The 12,252-nt window shown below is 46.3% G+C and overlaps 1 protein-coding gene across 25 annotated transcripts in view; it reads left to right on the forward strand.

Annotated features, from left to right (window-relative positions):
* The window catches only part of GAPVD1 (GTPase activating protein and VPS9 domains 1), a 424,045-nt gene that overhangs the window by 131,966 nt on the left and 279,827 nt on the right, over positions 1–12,252 (forward strand). For all 25 annotated transcript variants that reach the window (XR_013595129.1, XM_078646066.1, XM_078646068.1 and 22 more), the window contains exon 4: positions 2,933–3,019. Coding sequence is in view for 24 of the 25 variants with exons in the window: in XM_078646066.1 (XP_078502192.1) it covers positions 2,933–3,019 (87 nt within the window). In the remaining variant the exon portion in view is untranslated. The remainder of the gene's footprint in view (positions 1–2,932; positions 3,020–12,252) is intronic.

Consider the following 12,252-nt stretch of genomic DNA (forward strand, 5'->3'; position numbering starts at 1 on the left):
TATGGACATGGATCGCACATACAGGTCAGCTGGACAGAGACACACTACGCAAAGGGGTGAGGTGGAGCATGGACGGCATGTGGACACTTATCCTGCCCTGTGCATGGCGCGAATTTGGATAGCACATGCATACATGTATCGGACCTAGAATATGGATTAGCAGGCGTGTATGTGACAGTGACGGAGCATGTATCGTCATGCAGACAGGAGAGGCCATGGAGAAAACATGGGTAGCACATGTACGCACGACAGGGGCAGCAAACATGCACCCGATAAAAGGCTGAGCATAGGCAATGCATGTACATAGAATAGGCTATGGACATAACCCGGGCAGTATCTACACAGGGCAAGGCATGGACCGTGTCTGTACACAGAACAGACTCTGGAAGGAACAGCACATGAACACCTGATCAGAGGTGGACAGCATGTGTACACTGGACAGGGAGAGTAAAAGACAGCACATGTACAAAGGACAGGAAACCGAAAGAGACAACACAGGGTACTGCACATGGGCTAGTTTAGAGGAACTAGATCTGAAGAGACCAAGGGATGCATGGAAACCATGGGCAGAGCAGGTGAGAGAGAGAACACTCACACAGGGGAGGAACAGGGCACAGGCAGATGCGAGTGGTTGACTTCCATGCACAGAAGGCAGGTTATTGACCGGCACTTGGCACGCAGAAGGGTAATGTAATGAGCAGGGCAGGTGCCCCGGACTTTAAGAGTACACGTTCCAATGGCATGTACCCCCACGGTAAATGGTAAGGGCACCAGTGGCTGGAGAGGCGTAGAAAGAAGGCCCAGGACACGGGGCACGACATTCTCAGGTCACGTGTACTGGCTCTATACTTGCTTGGAATGCATGTTATTGCCGGCCAGTTCACATTTACATTGTAGTGCAGGGGGTATTGCTCGGAGAAGCGCTAAACGTGCAGCGCTGCCGAACCGGCGAGCTGCAAGAGTCGCCGGGTTTGTGACTGGACCTGGTCCACGAGGTGTCCCCCTGCCTTGAACGACGCGGTGACAGTTGTCGCACTCCACAGAATTCGCCGCTCTGACCCCGCACGGGTTAACGGGGGCACGCCGTTCATCCTGAAATGCGTTAATTGAGAACACAAATTGCAAGGTGTACAGGTACTGTGCACCCAACACAATGCGCACAACTCAAGACCCTTAAGGTTAATTCAAACATGCAACTTTCATCAGGCTCAATAAAGTAAATCCATCATTTATTTATGCTTTATGCGAAATCAATAATTCTTATCATTCTCCTCAGTTGATATACAAAGTAATCCACCTTCATTTAAAGCGTGTTGCTCATGCCAAATATGTCTTATCATTCTACATTTTTACATTCACTCTGCTAAACAAGCATTTGCAATGCGATAGGTCTTCCATTACTGAATTTTTGAGCTATTGGTGTTGTATTATTATTAGCAATGCCACTAGCTCAAACTTTAATAATGCGAGACCTATTGCATTGCAAATGCTTGTTTTTAAGAGGTTGTCATGTTTTGTGGACAAGACACATTTTATTTCTTATCTGATTTCTAACTGGCTGCTGATCATCTCCATTTTGTTTTGCAGCATGTTACATAGTTAGCAAGTTTTAATCAGAAGGAACTACCACCTATGCTCTTCTTCCCTTGGGCCATTATTAGTCTCTCATAGATTAGATGCTTGAATGATTCTCCGTCATCAAGCTGGGAACTCCTGGTATTTAGGAATGGCAATAAGTTGTTTTAGTATGGCCAAAACCATGGTTTGTTTGCAGCACTTTGTTTGAAATTACCTGAATGTTGGCTTATTAGGTGAATATGCTTTGCACTGTACTTCCCTTAGAGGCCTCTAGGATTCCCATTTCGGCCACACATTGGGTAAGGGAGTCCTTGAAAATAACACTGCTCTTTTACTTTTGGAACTCTGCAAAATCTTTGAATATGATTTTTTCATTAACTTCACTGGACTGCAGCCAGCCCTAGCTGCAGCTAGACTTGTCTACAAGGATATGGTGCCAGTACCCTAAGCACAAGGTGTCTTGCATTGTAATTTGTGAAGGAATTTCTAATTCAATGCATTTAAGGAAAGGGAAAGAAGGCTAACTCTGGTTTTTCAAGAGATTAAAGAGGATTCTCCCTCCTAAGGGGATGGTCCCTCTTAGAGGTGCATTCAGATCCATCTCATTAGTCAAAGTTTGGGTCATTTCAAATGAGGTGTATGTGCTACTAAAGAAATTATCTGGTCCAGTGTCCCTTTTATTAACACAGTTTATTGCTGGTTTAAAATACCAGGAATTCCTAACCTGAAGATAAGAATGATTCAAGCATATGAATCTGTGCATCATCCCAGGACAGGCGAAGTGGGGATACAGACACAATGCAGACAGAAGAGAACACCCAAATTTCAAGCTGCTTACATTACCATGAGATTAATTGGAAGATTAAGCGGTGTTGGAAAGAGCTCTAGATGTTGGCTTCCTGAAATACAAAGATCTGCTTCACTCCAGTATTGGCAGATCTTGGTTGGACATAACCAAACATTGAATAAGGGCCAAAAGGACTCTCCTCAACAGGCTGGAATGACACAAGTCAACCTCGTCGAATAGGAACTGATGCAGTGATGGGCCTTGTGCATAGTGTAAAGTGCCTTAAACCGTGTATTTGGGCATAGAAAGCCAATGAAAGACCTGAAGATGGTGAGGTCGAATCAATATACTAGATTGCCTGAAACGAATGAGAACCACATTCTGGATCAGCTTGATGTGGAAAACGCACAGAAGAGGGCCTGCTAATAATTCAGCATTATTTCCTTAACGCAGTGGACCAGGTACAACTTATTAAATACTCCTAAATCTCTGATGATGTGATTGTGTCCTCATTAGTGCCATTTATGCTGCCTGTGTGTTTACCGGTTCCTCATTTTCTCATTTTAGGTTGGAAGCCTTTTGCAACAGTTGGCAATGACCGGTTCTGAAGAAAGAGATCCACGAATCAAGAACAGTCTTGGTAAATTTGACAAGGTAAAACTCATGTTTATAAAACGCCAGGACGCTTTTTTGTGTGTTCTTGTAATATTTTAACGTTTGGTTATTATTTTAACGTTTGGTTATTATTTTGTGTGTCTACAAACCGAAAACTTAATTAGTGTGGATGGCTTCTCCAGTGATGTCTACAACCATCAACGCATTTGCAAAGTAAATTTGCGCTATCTTCAGGGCTCTTCGGATGCACAAGAGCTCTGTTTGGCATTCATTAGTGATGTGGCAATTATCTTTCAGTAACTTATGGACTGTCGTCACGCTCCATCCACTAGTCACAGCAATCACCAGGAATATTCAAAAGGGTCAGTTTTTAGATAAGTAATCATTTTGAATCTCATAAATTTCATGATTCCAAATTTATTTGAATGCTAAAGAAATGCTTTCCAGGAAGCTTCAGTGAAATTCATCCTGCTATCTAGTTGTAGTGTGAGGATTGTGTAGAATTCAGTTGACATTCCTACCAAAAATTGTTTTTTATTTCTGTTTTTAAATAGTCTTTCTCTTTTTGCCTGTCATCCTGATGCTTCTGCTCTCCCCATATTATGTTGCGTCTATGAAGTCATTCATGGAAAGTGTTAATTTCCTCCCCAACTCCATCACAGGCTTTTCCACATGACTCTGGCAAAGGCTCCTGCCTGGAGTTCTGCTTTAGAGTAGGTATCTAGGTTTGTCACCACCCTGCTGTTCCTCAGAAAACTGTTGGCATACTATATTGGTCTGTTTCGCTTATCTCCTTATGACCTCCAACTGCACTTGTATAATGATCAGAGACCTGCTTTAGAGTAAGAACATGTTGAAAACTTCACTACTGGGTTTGTGTTCAGTTTTTTTGTAGGCAAATCCCATTTGTGTTGCCACGCAATATTTTTTTTGTAATCTTGGTTGATGATCATAGTGCAAGAGAGGTTGAGGCATGCGGTGGGGGGCAGGGGAATGGCAAATGTCAGGTGCGGGGGCAGTTGTGCGCAGGAGGACTTGTTTGTGTTCCCTGGCTCGACTGATATTCACTAATTATCTGGCACTTATTCCAGAGTGTGCTTAAAACTATGAGCATGTCAGTTAAAGGCAGGATTCCAACTTGAAAGAGTTGAAATCTACTACCTCTGCTCTCTTTCATTGTTACAGAGTAACATTGACGCTAGCTGAGTACATACCCTAGCCCTTCCCAGGTGCAGTATACAAATGTGTACACCACCAGCTTCAGGGCTGGGTGTGGGCTGCTTGCAGTAGTGTACCCCCAAAACAATATTTCCAATGATGTCCAAGTCTGGTCTAGGCCCTTGTGAGAATTAATCTGCCCACTATTGTCATTGGGTTCAGGGCGCACCTTCTTTGAAAGGGGACACAGCATTTCTAGATATTGTCATATGTTAGTACTCACCATAGAAGGACATTATACATGAATCATATAGTTCTAGCCAAAGCACTGTATGCTGAACAATTGTGACCATCTACTCCTCTCATTTGAAACTTGAAAAGTGTGTTTTGGATTTTCTGATTAAAGGTAATCTGCGATGACCATCAGGGTTGGCATGTGTTGGGACGGGTAATGGGTATGTTGATATCAAAGGAGCATGTTGGTCAAAAAAAGCCTTAATATAGTCCCATTGAAAACTTATTTCAAGGTCCTTGTGGTGTATTAATAGCAAGGCTTTCCTATACATGTAACAGTTATGGTTCAGGACAGTCTAGTAAAAGAAAATAACAATACATATACAGTAGGAATTAATAATTTCAGTATGCAACCATACATTGCTTCAGTCCCTCTCTGGCGAGTTTAACACAAGCATTTCTGCTTTTGAAGAAAAAGGAAACCTAACATATGGCAAGAAAAGGGACTGTTATTGAAATAAAGTGATAAGACCCACAAAGAAGAATGTGACCTTGAGAGCTAATACCAAGTGTTATATGGAACTAGTCTAGCATCTGGTGCTGTGCAGCACACAATTAAGCAAACCTTTCCTGTACCCGCTGTCCTGAGAGAAGTAGTATGAACATATACCATTTTGGTATGTTCAGCTCTTGAAATCCAGTTCCAGTAGCAATATTGAATTTTATGAAACAGTTAATTAAAACCGTAACATACTAACGACATATTGATACTCAATAAAATATTAAAATATATAAGAATTCATAAGAATTATGTACACATTTGTAAATCTGGAAATACAGATACATTTTAAAGTCCAAAGAGCAGGATTTCAAGTTAATTGAATATATTACAATTGGCCGTTTGATCCAGAAAAAGGTGTCACAATACTTGTTACTAAAGGTTTAGCTTCCATCGACTCTGATTTATGCAATAAGAGTGGGGCTTGTCAGTTTCTTAACCCCTTGCATGCTGATGACGGCACCCAGCTGTCATGCACTACATTGCTCGTGTGCTGATGACGGCTGGGGGCCGTCATGACCGTACCCGCGCTGAAATCTTCAGCACAGGAGCAGAATCGCGGCAGCATGGAAGGGGTTAATACTGGGCATTATGCAATGCAGTTAAAATAATGTTACCAAACTTCCCAGCTCTTGCTAGAACTTGGGCTGAATTGTTACAGAAGTACAAATCAGATGCTTCCCTGCAATGTCTCAGTAACTTTTCCCGAAAAACTGGAAGCAGTAAGCATCGGTGATCGTTGGCAAGATGAGGGCAGCAACATAACAAAGGACTCATATGGATAACTGCAGAGCCTACATGTTAGTTGGCCATTCCTCCGAGCCCACAGCGGGTTAAAGTCATGATTCGGAAGTGCTAACAACCTCATATAAATGATTTTATTGAGAGTCTGTGATTGAAGAGAATAGTTAAAATTTGGTTGCGGTTTTCCCTTAATATACGAGTCCTTCAAAACTGCAAGGAGTGGTTTCTTGGGGAGCCGAGCAACATCTCTCTCGAATGACACGAGTAATTTGTTTTTTTATTGTTTTTTCCACATTGACAGGGAAACGATTGGATTAGAAAAGTTGAGAATTTCAATCTTCAATGTGGAGATGGCCAAATGCAGCTGTCTGTGCCAAGGAGAGAGTTCATCCGTAAACACTGATTGCAATTGCTCTTTCATGGATTGAGCTGGAGCACGTGGGATGCAAATGTAGAGTTTTATTAAGTCTCCCAGACAATGAAGATCTGCGCTTGCCAGGCCAAGCTCAAGTCTCAGCCTCGCCCTCCTTGCATGCTGGGGAGCCGAAAATATTTTCTTATAGGCCATTATTTGATAATTCATTAAAAATGAATTCATTTTGCCAGGGAAGGCCAGGTGACCATAGGACACTGCCAGGAGCAGTTTGGCGCGTAGGACCCATAAAACTGGCTCGGCTGTCAGGCTGTGCAATTGTCGATTCAAGCGCCTCAGACTATGAATAACCCCTGCTCCCTTGGGACGAAGATGTTTAAGATGGGAAACTTGATTTGCCTTTTCATTAAACCACACTCCTAAATAATTATAGCTAGTGCAGGACACTATGTGCAGATCGCCTGCTCGCCAGGACAGATTTTTTTTTGTTTCCCAAAAATCATGACTTTAATTTTTGATTCATTCATCAAAAGATTGTTTTTTATGTTATATATATATTGAGGGCAGTGAGCGCTCTTTGTAGGCCTGTTTTTGAATGGTCCATGATAATAATGTCATCAGTGTAATGCATGACCTGTAAACGTATGCCACCCAGTTTTGGGGCGACCAAAATTGCACCTGCCAATTCTTTAGGGAAATCGGCAGTATAAACATTGAATAGTAGCGGAGCTAATACGCAGCCTTGCTTTAGACCATTTTTTGCTGCAATTTTTGCAGATGCTGTCGGGGCACATGTTTTGATCCTCACCCAGGTTTTCTAATGCAGAGATATCAGTGCAGAGAGAAGTGCAGATGGTATCCCCCATAAATTTAGTTTGTTCCATAGTGTCCCTCGGTTGACTCTATCGAACGCTGCACTGAAGTCCACAAAACAGCAGAATAACGGTAGTTGATTGGCCAGAGTAGCTCTCCAGGACAGATAGGACAGTGCTATTATATTATCCTTTGTGGAACAGCCTGATCTAAAGCCTGACTGAGTGCGGGGAAGAATGCTATTTTCTGTAACCCAGTTTTCAAGTTCTACCAGCAGGACACGAGCATAGGCCTTAGCTTCAATATACAATAAAGCTATTCGCCTATAATTTGCCGGATTTTAGCGATTGCCCTTTTTAGGTCTCGCGACCTATCGATGCGCGCAAGCACATCGAGCGGAGCGAGAATTCATGTCCTGAAAATCCTCGTGAAACCAAGGGCTTCTTGCGCTGCGGTTTTCTTTAAGTTCACGTGAATCACGTGACAGCAAGCTCCTTCGTGCACGAGCTTGCCTGAGCCTTCTGCCTATTAGCCTGCCAGTTCTCCTCCCCTAATTATTCACTTCACTTGTGACTCCCCACATCAAAGCCTCAGCCTCCCTCCCTTGCCATTTGCTTCCTAACCAGCCTGCCTCGCATAATTGCATCAGACCCGACGCTTCAAAGGAATGTGCCACCGAGAGCCACTTTCACGGCCGTGCATTTCTCTTCCTTCTTTACCTCATGTGAGGAAACAGCGCCACTCGCTGGGCGGCATTGGAACATGTGCCTAGGCTGCAAAATAATGAGGTGGAAGATGTGCTTATAAGGTCCCACAAGCGAGACCTATTGGCTATGCCAATGCTTGTTATGAAGTGGATGTAATATTGAGCCCTGCCAGGTGGATGGAATTGTAGCTGTAAGGAAGGCTTGTTTAAAGAGAGGTGTAAGGAGCTCTACCAAAAACGATCGATTTGATTTAAAAACTGTAGCAGGTGTTCCATTTGGCCCTGACGCCCTGTCATACCTCATGCGGCTAATGAACTTATTTACTTCAGCTTCAGAGATGCCTGAATCCTGGGTGTTATCATGATTTGGTGCTTGAGGTGAGGAGAGGGCTGGCAACTCCCCTGGCCCGCTCCTGTAGAGCTGATTGATGTAATTCACCCAAACGTTCTTGGGTACCCTGTTCTCCTTGGACTGGCCACTGTTACTGGCTTGGTTGATACATCTCCAGAATGGAGCTGGATTTTTTTCCTTCAGAGGAGAGAAGATTTTAAGCCAGGCTTCCTCTATTCGTTTAGTGCGTTGCTCCCATGCACGTTTCTTTTGGGCAGCTCGAAGCGATCCATTTGTGGCACCCTACAGTGCTCTTTCCCTTTTTTGTCTTGCATTTGGGGGAATTTGACGCCTCCATTTGCTTTCCGGCATTTCCTTGTTTGGAAGCTGGTTTAGATTATTTGGCACCTGTTTTTGTTGGGCGTCCAGTGTTCCCCCCCCAGCGCCTTATGCAGATCTAGCAGGAGGGTGGACCAATAGTCTAAGAGGGCTTGTGAACCAAAAGCAGTTTTTAAATGATCATTTTTAATTGTCCAGGCATACTAAGATTGGTAGTCCATTTTATCCTGCGTGGGACTTTGTCACGTTCTTCGCACGTAGATTCGCCTATGGATGTAGATTTACAAGATGCAACAGTAGAAAGGCTAAAAGATGCTCTAAGGGGCCTATGGTCACTCTCTACTCGATTATCGATGTCAGTCATTCAGATGCAAAGCTAGTGTGCTACCAATGAAAAGATAGTCGATTGTAGAGATATTCCTGTATGTTGCAGGCGGGGTCCATGTTTGATCTTTTGCTTTCTTAAGTTTATAAGCAGAGGATATGGAGCAGGCATCAAATAAGGCTTGTAATACCGTGGCCTCTTTAGAGTGCTTATTCTCATTTCCTGTTTTGTTATTTATTTATTTATTTATTTAGCGATTTATAGAGCGCCTGGTGACCCGGAGGCATCCCCGCGCTGTAGCATTTGTGGAGGCCAGAGGGGAGAGGGGACTTTATTTTGGGAACAGCAGCGTTTTCAATTTTTTCCGGAAAAGGAGATGGCTGGGTTCCTGCCTCAGGGGGCGAGGAAGTGAGTTCCATCCTGAGGATGCTTTTACAGAAAAACGTCTACCGCCGGTGCGTGCCTTCCTGTATCTGGGGACGTTGGCCAGACGCTCATTGTTCGAGCGTAGGGATCTGGGGGCCTTGTAGGGGGTAACCAGGTCTCTCAGGATAGCAGGGCCGAGACCGTTGAGAAGTTTGTGTGCGGTGCACAGGGCCTTGAATTCTACCCTTTGTCGTATTGGAAGCCAGTGGAGGGCCTTGATCGCTGGTCTGGCTGAGACTCTGGAAGGGAGATTCATAAGGAGCCGGGCAGCTGCGTTTTGCGTACGCTGAAGTTTAGCCATAGTGGCTTCAGGAGCTCCTAGATAGACCGTGTTACTGTAGTCTAGCCGCGCAAGGATCAGGCCTTGGACCAAGAGTTTCCTAGATAGGGGCGGAAGGATCCTGCGGATGGAGCGCATGAGACCAAAACAGGTGCCTGCTGTTTTGGATGCTTGGGTTTTCAGAGACAGCTCGGGTTCCAGCCAGACTCCTAAGGTCTTAATTACTTGTTTCGGGGTGGGTTCTTCCCCGAAGACGTCTGGCCAGACCGAAGAGGGGATGGTGGTCCATTGCTTGCCCAAAAGCATGACTTCTGTCTTTGATCCGTTTAGCTTGAGCGATGACTCGCACATCCAGTGGTGAATTTGTTGGAGGCAGTTCGGCAGATTGTCTGGGTGATTGTCCAGATGTGAGAGTGAGACGACCAATTGCGTGTCGTCCGCATAGCTCACTATCTTAATCCCGAAGGGGGCGACGACATCCTCGAGGGGGGCCATGTAGGCGTTGAATAAAGTGGGGCTTAGGGATGACCCCTGGGGGACTCCGCTCGCAAGGGGGAGGGAGGCAGAGTGGGAGTTGCCATCCCATACCTGGAACGAGCGCCCTGAAAGGAAGGATTCTATCCATGTGAGCGCCGAACCTGCGAGCCCTGCCACGGCCAGCCGATGGAGTAGGACACGGTGGTTAACCGTGTCGAAGGCTGCGCTGAGGTCCAGGAGGATCACTGCCACTGACCCTCCTGAATCCAGGATGCACCTTGCCTCCTCGATGACAGCGAGAAGGGCGGTATCTGTGCCGTGGCCCGGGCGGAATCCAGTTTGTGACTGCCGCAGAAGGTTGTTTGATTCAAGGAACTGTGACAGTTGCCCATTGACCAGTTTCTCGGCCATTTTGCTGACGCATGGGAGGAGTGAGATTGGCCGGTAGTTCGCCATGTCGGCGGGGTCCAAATGAGGTTTTTTTAGGAGTACCTTGACTACTGCACTCTTCCAGCTTGGGGGGGACAGAGCCTTGAGATAGCGAGATGTTTATCAGCTCCGTGATCGTAGGCACGATGACAGGGGCTACTGTTTTCAGGAATCTAATGGGGGCAGGATCTAGAGGGGAGCCGCTTTTCATTTTGGCCATGGTTGTGCTTACTTCGTCCAGTGTTACTGCTCTGAAAGCGGTCAGCTGAGGATGCATGATGTTTCCTGATAGGTTGGAAGATGCATCATTGTCCATGTGGTTCAGCAGGCAGGGATGGGGAGGGAGACTAGAATACGTGCGATTTTGGAGTTGAAGTAGGTAGCCAATTCGTCACTTCTGTCCGCCGGGGGAGTGATGGATGAGGGGGGAGCTGGTATTTTCAATAGCTCTTTGGCGATGAGAAAGGATTCTCTTGCCGAGTTGGTGGAGTTTTTTATTCTAGTGTCGTAGTGTGAGGCTTTAGTGAGCTTCAGGGTTGATTTGTAGATTCTCACCGACCTCTGATAGGCTTCCTTGCTGGCGTGCAGCCAGTCTTTCCTCCATAGTCGCTCTGCTTTTTTGCAGTCTTTGCGGAGAGTCCGGAGTTCCGGGGTGTACCATGGGGCAGATCCTAATTTCCCGTTTTTATCCTCACGGGTTTTTAAGGGGAGGATAGAGTCGAGTGACATGGAGATCCACTCCCTGAATTTGCTATCTGCGGTGACCGGATCTTCCGAAGGGGTAGGGGTGGTAGAGTTCAGGGTTCTGGCCCATTCCTGTGCGGAGAGTCTGGCCCATGCCCTGTTCCTGGTATAGGTGGTGGGTTTGTGGAGTTTCTTGAAGGCTCCTGGTAGGCGGAGAGAGACCATGAAGTGGTCCGTCCACGGGAGGGGTAGGGACTCTTTGGCTTGGAGGGTGGGGATGTTGGTAAACACTGGATCGAGTAAATGACCTTTAGTGTGTGTGGCTCCAGAGTTGATGAGGTGGAGACCGTAGGCAGCCAGTTCTGCAATCAAGTCGACTGCCCCTGTATCTAGGGGGTCATCGAAGTGGATGTTGAGGTCTCCTAGTATCGCGAAGTTAGATGTGGAGTGAGCCTGAGACGCTATGGCTTCTAAGAGAGCGCTGGCAAAAGGGCCAGAGTGGCCAGGGGGACGATAAACTAGGAGGCCGGACAGTGAGCTAGTCGGCGCTAACTGGATGGTAAAATAGAGGCTTTCGGAGTCCAGCATATGAGCGTCGTTGGTTCTGCAAGAGAGGTAGTCCCGGTAGATGATGGCCAGTCCTCCTCCTCTGCCTGAAGGACGAGGTTGGGATTGGATAAGGAAGCCCGGAGGGAGGGCTCGAACAACGTCTGAGTCCGAGTGGTCGGTAAGCCATGTTTCAGAGAGGAACAAAATGTCGATCTCGTTGTCTTCTATTAGGTGATTAATGAACAGCGCGAGCATAGGGAGTGAGCGACAGTTCAGAGTGGCCAGTTTAAGAGCCGAAGGAATGGCGGGTCGACTGTGGAGTTGTAGCTGAACTGGGCAGCAGAGTGTGCAGCTGGTAAATGGTCCGTCAAGATCATGGACATAGTTACATGAGCTATCATTGCTGGGTCTGAGACTGAGGAGGTCCCGACGCGAGAAGCTTACCCTAGGGGAAGCTAGGTCCGGCATGGGTTCTGGCCCTGAGCCCGGCCGTGCGCGGACGGGCGCAGACGGGCTTGCCCTAGGCGGACGTCCGCTGCGCTGGTATGGCCGACACATTTGAGGCGTGGGATGTGGGCGTGGCCTCGTTGTGGGCGTGTCTACGCCTTCGAGCCGCGATGGCGGTTTGAGGGGTTTCCCTGTATCAGCGCTACGTTCCGCTGTGTCAGGGGGTGTCAGGAGGGCTGCTCGGCGCGTTAGGCAAGCGCGTCTGAAACAAGTGAGTAGGTTTTTAAAAGCAGTGCAAGTGACAAGTACGTTTTAAAACACAGAGCAAAATACAGTCCTCCGGCTTTCCGCCTCAGAGGTAAACAAAAGAATAAAGTGCATCAAAACAAACAAATCAC

Source organism: Lissotriton helveticus, chromosome 5_1, assembly GCF_964261635.1.
Source record: "Lissotriton helveticus chromosome 5_1, aLisHel1.1, whole genome shotgun sequence".
Classification (NCBI taxonomy): Eukaryota; Metazoa; Chordata; class Amphibia; order Caudata; family Salamandridae; genus Lissotriton; species Lissotriton helveticus.